Source organism: Megalobrama amblycephala, linkage group LG11 (assembly GCF_018812025.1).
Source record: "Megalobrama amblycephala isolate DHTTF-2021 linkage group LG11, ASM1881202v1, whole genome shotgun sequence".
Taxonomy (NCBI): domain Eukaryota; kingdom Metazoa; phylum Chordata; class Actinopteri; order Cypriniformes; family Xenocyprididae; genus Megalobrama; species Megalobrama amblycephala.
The window spans coordinates 18,149,712-18,157,834 of NC_063054.1; the positions used below are offsets into that span (position 1 = coordinate 18,149,712).

Here is an 8,123-nt window from a genome sequence, read left to right on the forward strand (position 1 = left end):
TTTATAGGTATTAGATGCTTACGTTTGTATAAATAAATAAATATTTATACTGGTCTATAAGGACTGCTGTGACCCTTCTTTGCTGGCGGAAGCTGTCGACGTCCAAATGGCTAATTGGCATTTTCTTTTGCTAATGAACGCTGGACTCGAGGGATGTGCTGCAGCCCGGGGCCCGTAAACTGATACTGGAGCGCTGTGTGTGGTATCCAAACCTCTCGACACAGACAGCCTGCTTCCACTCGAGCCAAAGTTATTCCCCTCTTCTCTCACTCGCCTCTCGCTGATCACTGTCTCCTCATTTGATGGTATGATTTATTTATTTTAGTCCTGCTACGTTTATTAAGGCCTCTCACGCTCATTGAGTTTTTGTTCGTATTGACAACCCTCCAAGGCCATTAGAGGAATCCATCCAATTAAAATTGAGTTGCAAATACAAATTCCACAAAGGAGCGGAACACTGGCATTAGCCTCTCACTCACTTGATAAGCTAAGATACTCTTTATTAAAAAATATAATTCTTTTATACCCAAATTTATTCTCATAAAGCGCGCAACACCGACTGACTCATTCAGGCGAAATGACCAAAACATATTTTATAAATAAGCCAGAAGAATAAGCAGGCTTAAGCCAGAAAGACGATAATGATAATGATGAGAGATGCAATGTTTGTTGTCGCATAGTGATAGATTGCGGGTGGACAGTCAATGTATTGCATGTGGCTCTAGAGAGAGAGAGAGAGAGAGAGAGAGAGAGTCGAGTTTGCTGGGGTCTATAGGGGCTTAAGGGGGTGGGTGAGGCGAGGAAGGAGGAGCGTTTTGAGTAGAGAAAGCCGGAGAGAGTTATTGAGTGATTGGCTGTCGAGTTTTGTTTAGTTGAGGCGCTACACGAACTCAAGTCTTTCCATTTCGTTCTCAAAAAGGGATTACAGCCACCCGGATAAGCGCGGAGACAGTGACAGAAAAAGAACCGTTGATAACGACTACAAATACGCGTATTACTTGGATATTTTCTCTCAAAAACAGCAGGGTTTGGACGACAACTTTTAACGCCAGGAAAAGAAGGCAGTTAGCCTACCTTTACATGGGATGCTTATTTAAATAAGCAAACGGTTTCGACTGAATAAGCGTGGTGTTTATTCTCGGTTGTTTTCTTAAACTTCGTTCTTGAATATCTCAACTTTTTGAGGTTTTGCTTTGCCTTTTTCTTCTGTCAACGTCTGTCATCGAGTTGTGTTCGTACGTCAGAGCGGGACAGATGACGACTGAGAGCTCCCACGGACCACTGCGGTCGACGCCCCCGGCTAGGACCAGTCCAGCGTCCACCGCGCTGCATCCAGGACTGATGAACTCGACAGGTAACTTGGAGGACCATGGCACCGTGTCCAAGAGCAAAAAGACTAATTCAGGACTGCGACGCCCGGAGAAACCGCCCTACTCTTACATTGCGCTCATTGTGATGGCTATTCAGAGCGCACCGACGAAGCGACTCACACTTAGTGAGATTTACCAGTTCTTACAAACACGCTTCCCTTTTTTCCGAGGCTCTTATCAGGGCTGGAAAAACTCTGTTCGGCACAACTTGTCTCTGAACGAGTGCTTCATTAAACTACCAAAAGGCCTTGGCCGGCCGGGTAAAGGACACTACTGGACCATAGACCCCACCAGTGAGTTTATGTTCGAGGAAGGGTCATTTCGGCGAAGACCGCGAGGATTTAGGAGAAAATGTCAGGCCATGAAACCAATGTACAGAATGATGAACGGCCTAGGGTTCGGTTCCGCCATTTTACCTCAGAGCTTCGATTACCAACCTCCCACCGGCGCACTTGCGTGCCACAGCAGTGGCTATAACCTGGACCTGTCTGGTAATGGTTATGAGTCAATAAGCAGCGGGCACCACGGTCACATGTCCCCCAGCTCCAGACATGGCTATATGGCTAGCTGTCCAGTGCCCGGGAACGGAGACTATGGCGCGGAGAGCAACACCAGCCCAGTCCCGTCTTCTCCTGCAATAGCGGGCGCGCTTGAGGGTCACTCGTCGTATTCAGAGAGCACGGCACTGTGGGCTTCTTCAAATTCTCCATATCTAAAACAGCCGACTACAGTCTCGAGCAATTCGCCGTCCACAGGGCAGCATCCCGGCATATTCACCTACTCTCTGGAGCAGGGTTATATGCCGCAAAGTGCCAGAGACAACACAGACATGTCAGGTAACAACAAATAACATGTCATCTATGAAACATTTAGATGCCACTATTTTTAGATTTCTTTGGGTAACACTTCATTTTACAGTGTCTTTGTTACTTTAGTAATAACAGTAGGCCTACATTCTGCATAACTGTGCAAAACCAAACTCTAATCCTACAACCTCGACCCAAGCTACATGTTGTTAATTAATATTAAATAGTAGGCCTACTTAAATGTATAATTACACTGTAACAAAGACACTTTAAAATAAAGTGTAACTCTGCTTTAAAATATATTTATTATTACGTTAAAATCGATCTAAACTAGCTACATAATTCTGTAGCCAAAATCAAAATGAAAAGCATGATAAAAAAAAAGAAAGATTTCTCAGAATGCCAAAAGGTTCAATTTAATACTTTAACTTAATACTTTTTAAATACTTTATACTATAAACTGTACAAAATGTTTTGAAGTAGCTGTCGAATTCATCATCTGTTCAGCATGGCTCAAATATAGGCTACTTTGACATCTTTTGCAAGATTTTTTTATGTATGTCTACGTCCGACCACACTGTTGTGTTGGGGTAGGAAACAGCAAAATACGTTTATAATAATAATTATTGTTGTTATTACCATCTAGAGTTCAAGAATCATTAGCCTATATTTTCACGTAAATGTAAAATATATTTTTCCATGAAGAAAAATGCGTGAAGACCATGAGAGACAGTTTAGTAGTTTAAAAAATATTGAAATCGAAAAAAATATCCATTTCATGGAAAATTGATGGAGAAACATAATTGTAAAGAAAATGGTAAAAATCTATTTGTTTTGATAACAAAACATTTAAAGGCAGATATGGAGCATTTTACTCCAAATGTGGGGGTAAAAGCACACATGTATGAGCTGATTAATAAAAAAATAACAATACATAATATTAGATTTTATGTACTGGTCATTAAGTGTATATTTTTCTCATTGTGCATATATCTGTCCCCAGTGGGAATATCGCGCTATCCGACACATTCATCCCCAGTCGGAGAACGGAAGGACTTCATGTTGAATTTTAACGGAATAACGTCTTTCCATCCTTCTGCCGGCGGATATTATCACCACCATCATCATCACCATCACCACCATCAGAGTATGCATCAAGACGTCAAGCCTTGCGTGATGTAGTCCGCTTTTTGCGGAGCAGGTTGCACAAAGATAAGCACTTGGATAACTGTGAGGTAAAGAAAATTAATGAAGGATTAATTATTTTGCACTCGCAAAACGCTTGGAAATAGGCCTATTTTCCAAAACCAGCCCCTGGCAGCACGAGTTGACCTCACCGGTCCGAGCGCATATAAAACTCATGTTAAACTAATGAAGTTATGGACGGGCCATTTTATGTGTTGTGGTTACATTTCAATAGAGGTTGAATTAAGCACATTTGAGTATATATGTCACTTAATCTGTACAGAGCAATGTGATGTGTGGAAGCAGAAATAAAACATTTCAAAGAAAGCAGTGTGTTTTTTGGCCTGACCTAGTCCATGTTTCTCTATCTATCTATCTATCTATCTATCTATCTATCTATCTATCTATCTATCTATCTATCTATCTATCTATCTATCTATCTATCTAATCTACTGCGAATTTGATGTGTATAGGTTTATAGAGGAAGTTGTGGCCAGTTGTCACAAAATCTGTATCTGAGTCAAAAGTCCAATGTTTTCCTCCAGTGTTTTTTTATGTTGATTAAAAACACCAACATTAGAATAATTGTTGTGAATTCTGTCTTCCAAACTTCCAAACCTCTATCATTATATTTTGCAATAGCGGTTGTGTAGACAAGCTAAATATACAACGAGTCAGTTGTATAATCAAGGCAGCATATTTTTAACCAAAGGTTATATTTTTCATACATGTAGGCCTGGTCGCGGCAAGTCGTCACATTTTTAATCACAACAAAAAAAATAATATAGCCTATATATATAATAAATATATATAAATAAAATAATAAATAAATAGACTAATTAAAGAAAGACATATTTTTTATTTTTACTTTCTACATCTTTGCAATTTCATGAAATTTTTGCGTTTCACAATTTCATTAACATATAATAGTTTTTTTTTCAGGTTATATTCTGACAACATGCTCTTTGTCAAAAAGTCAACGCTCAAGCTGTTTTGTTGCGCAGACTTAATGAAAATGCCAGTTAAAAATAAACTTCACAGATTATTATATGGAGTAAACTAACAAAGATCAATACCCTACTTTACCATATTAATGTTAATCTCAAAATTTACTAATACATTTTTAAGATCAAAAGTTGTGTCTGTTAACATTAGTTAATGCACTGTGAAATAACATTACAATTTTTATCAAATAACAAAGGTTAATAAATGAATAAGAATATATTGCTTTTTGTTATTTCATGTTAATTAATGTCTTAACTAACGTTAACAAATGAGCCCTTATTGCAAAGCGTTATCACGGTAATTTAAATAGTTTACATTTCCATTTACGACGCATGTGCATTACATATTTTAGTGAAACTTGGCTTTGCAGTTTTTGGTTTTAACATTCTCACTGTTTAGCCTATTTTAATTTCTAATATTGAAAATTAATCTTCCGCTTGGTCAGTGGCCTACGATAAATTAGGCTACAGGTTTGGTGTAATTCTTATAAATTAGGAAGTTTTTGTAATAACACTTAACACTTTGTAATAACACTTAAATACATTTTTAGTTACTTTTTCCCCGCCGCAAAGCAAAGCAAAGCACATATTTTACATTTTCAATAGCCTATGCAGCAGTGCTCCAAGAATGTGACCCGTGCAAAAAGGAGAACGAAATATAACTGAACAAACTTCAGTTTTTCTTGACCTTCAAAAGCAAAATGACACACGTGTTACCGTGAGAATTTCAAAAACAAGCTCAACTCATTTCAGATAGCCTACTATTTGTGTGGTTGTTGGTGGCGCAGGCAGTCGAAGCTTTTACACGGTCATCTACCGCCATCTATTGGTGACTTGATGAAACTGTCTTCACACGACTCCAGCGAAACGGACTCGATGACTGCCAATGTTCCTCCTGATTGTATAAACAAAGCGGCATACCTGAGCGAATATTTGGAGAGGATAACAATGAGACATTTATAGTTACTAATAAACACGGATTATACTCACAGCTTCATTCATCCACTTCAATCGCACCCGTCTTCAAAACACAGTTATCTTCCAAGAAAACACAAAAGCCTCATTATTAAAGCATCTAGGCTACTGGAGGTATTTATATAGACAAGTAAAATCACCTGGAAACGACAATGTAAACAGATAGAAAAAATCACTAGTAGCTCTCAATGCATATGACAATTACATATCAAAGCTTGGGATAATTATTAGGCTATCTGGAGGTTACAGCAGATCTCATTTTAAAAAGCAAGAAATTCTTTACAAAATAGACTGTAGAATATTTAATCATTAATGTTTATTATAATTAGCCTAGTAATAGGATTTTGGATGGGATAGTGCGACACATCAGTGATCGTTTAGCGAAATATGCTGATGCACATTATTAGCCTTATGAAAAGTGGCTGAAAGAGCATTCAGATGGCACTTATAGCAATCATGTCATGCAGCTCAACTACATAAAATGGAGGTGAAAAAAAACAAAACAAATGATTGCTGAATTCATTTAGTCTTGCAGAGTTTCCTACATGCCATGAAAACTGTGCACCAGATGTGTTTCTGTATAGAGCACAGAGTTCATTGCTGATTGACTGTTAAACAAAGACACATTTAAAGTATGTCTGAACATTTTGTAAATGATGTGCCTTGCACAATACAATCAAAATTAAATTCAACAAATCAGCTTTCAGTGGTAATTCTTTTCTGAGTGTATAGCTCAGATTTGCATTAAAAAAATTATAAACAATTATATTAAAATTAAATATTTTATTGGACATTTTGAGATGGTCAAGTTTTTTCCACTAAGATGCGTTTTATAAACTAACAATGTACGCAGAACTACTATCTAATGTACAACAGATTTAGAGGATTTCTGCTGATGGAGAGAAACTATAATCTGTGAAGAGGAAGAGTGGGATGACTTTCATTAAAGAGATGACTTGCAGCATTAGTCAGCACATGTGTTTTAGCTCGAAGCATTGCATATTTTGTTCAACGGCCTCATATGAGACAGAATCTGGTATTGTGGTGGTGGATGGTGAGCAAAACAAAAAGCTAAAATGATGACAAACCACCAATGTATTTATTACCATAACCAGTTGGCAAAACATTTACTACAAGTCACATATTTTATGAGCTCAGACTAAGAAATCAACATTAGAATAATATAGGCTATATATGACATTTTCAAATTTAAAATATAATATTGAAAGCAAATAAAAAAGCCATTTCCCCCTTTTCCGTGTGCTTTTTAATGAAATAATTATCTTGCCTTCAGTAATAGGGGGTGCCAGGGGTCCCCCTAGCGGACAGAGCCGAAATCGTGTATCGTTATTTTATTTATTTATTTATTTATTTTGCAAGTGAATCAAACAAAATATATTATTACTGATAACTGATTAGGCATATCTTAAAAAGACAGTTGTCGTGACTCAGCAATACATGGTCATAATATCAAGACTTGGCTTGTGATAGTTTTCTTTAGTGGGAATGAAATAAAATAGGCTACATGATTTTATTATTATTGATATCTGATCTCTGATTACTGTTTTAAACAATATCTCCTATAGGCTAGTAGATGAGGAAACAAAAATAAACAATATTTGGCTAACAAGTAGCCTGGTAGCCTATCATAGAAGTTGAGATGTTATCCGTTTGGAACTTCCGCCAAAACTTCAGCCAACAAAATAAACACACCCCCTTTTTCTACACACCCTCCGCTTTGGGGTATCTATGGTATTTTTACCTGTCAAGCAAAAGCAAAGCAAGCTCGGCATCTGAGTTAAACGCTTCGAAGCTCAGCAGCTCCAAATTCTGTACCAATGCTCTCTCACAGGCTTTGTTTTCTTGGCCCAGTTGCCACTTCCGGATTTCCATATATGGACCGCACGCTATGACATATGAACGAGCAAAAAGATTGACAGACAGCAAAGGCATCAAATGCTCTCTAAACACATAATCTGACTGTCACGAAGATCGGCGTTATATTCGAGAAGTTCTGTCATCTAGCTAAATGTTGTTGCTCGCATTTGACTTCAAACTCTAGTTTAAACAACAAAGAATGTGGACAACTGCTGTGACAAGCCCATGAGGGACTTCATACACCTCATGCTAAAGAATAATGCTGCTTCTATGCAGCTGGCGATGGAACATTCCTTTTAGTGCATTAGCTGATTGCATCCCTAACCCATTCGCTGTAGTTAACCGCATTGTTTGAAGAAGTTAGTGTGTGGTCTTGCCTGTTCGCGTGCAGCCTGACATCTGTGGACCAGTGCAGTAATGCTACTATTCTTCAAACGCAAAAGCAGCACCAGAGATTAATTTCCTTATTGAATGCTTCATTTGGCATCATTATGCAAACTGCTGACCTTACGAATGGACCATGAAATTAATATTCACAATATATACACACCATTTGTATGTATTTAAGTTAAAATATAGCCTTATTTTTTTTTTTTAAAATAGGCTACAATATAATTTAAACGTTTAACTACAAGTAATACATAGGCTATAGGTAGTTGATATGAACTACAACATGGAATATTGATAGGCTATTAAAAAGGTTTTTTAAATAAAATTGTGAAAACAGATATAATATATATATAATATGCGTTTTAACCTAAAATCTGACCTAAAAATTGGCACGTTGTGCGTCAATAACTATTTTTATAGCATATAGGTATATGCTACGTATGGCTGTTATTAGAAAACATTAACCCAAAATGGGTTCTTGTACAAAATGGCCACAAGGGGGCGATCAAAGACAG

At 37.4% G+C, this 8,123-nt stretch overlaps 2 protein-coding genes across 2 annotated transcripts in view; one reads left to right on the top strand and one right to left on the bottom strand.

Moving 5' to 3' along the window:
- exoc2 (exocyst complex component 2) overlaps positions 1-7,182 on the bottom strand; it is an 83,790-nt gene extending 76,608 nt beyond the window's left edge. The window contains exons 1-3 of the mRNA XM_048206477.1: positions 7,103-7,182; positions 5,356-5,403; positions 5,128-5,260 (exon numbers count right to left, since the gene is read on the bottom strand). The gene's annotated coding sequence lies outside the window, so the exon portion shown is untranslated. The remainder of the gene's footprint in view (positions 1-5,127; positions 5,261-5,355; positions 5,404-7,102) is intronic.
- Positions 770-3,688, top strand: foxf2b (forkhead box F2b). The gene is made up of 2 exons (XM_048206486.1): positions 770-2,206; positions 3,180-3,688. Exons 1-2 carry the CDS (start codon positions 1,255-1,257, stop codon positions 3,356-3,358), a joined length of 1,131 nt encoding a protein of 376 aa, XP_048062443.1. The 5' UTR covers positions 770-1,254; the 3' UTR covers positions 3,359-3,688.
- Positions 7,183-8,123: the final 941 nt, after the last annotated feature.

Bases quoted from the DNA above. Each gene is read 5' to 3' on its own strand.
- foxf2b (XM_048206486.1), top strand. From the start codon at position 1,255: ATGACGACTGAGAGCTCCCACGGACCACTGCGGTCGACGCCCCCGGCT. The intron at 2,207-3,179 runs GTAACAACAAAT...ATCTGTCCCCAG, and splicing joins AGACAACACAGACATGTCAG to TGGGAATATCGCGCTATCCG.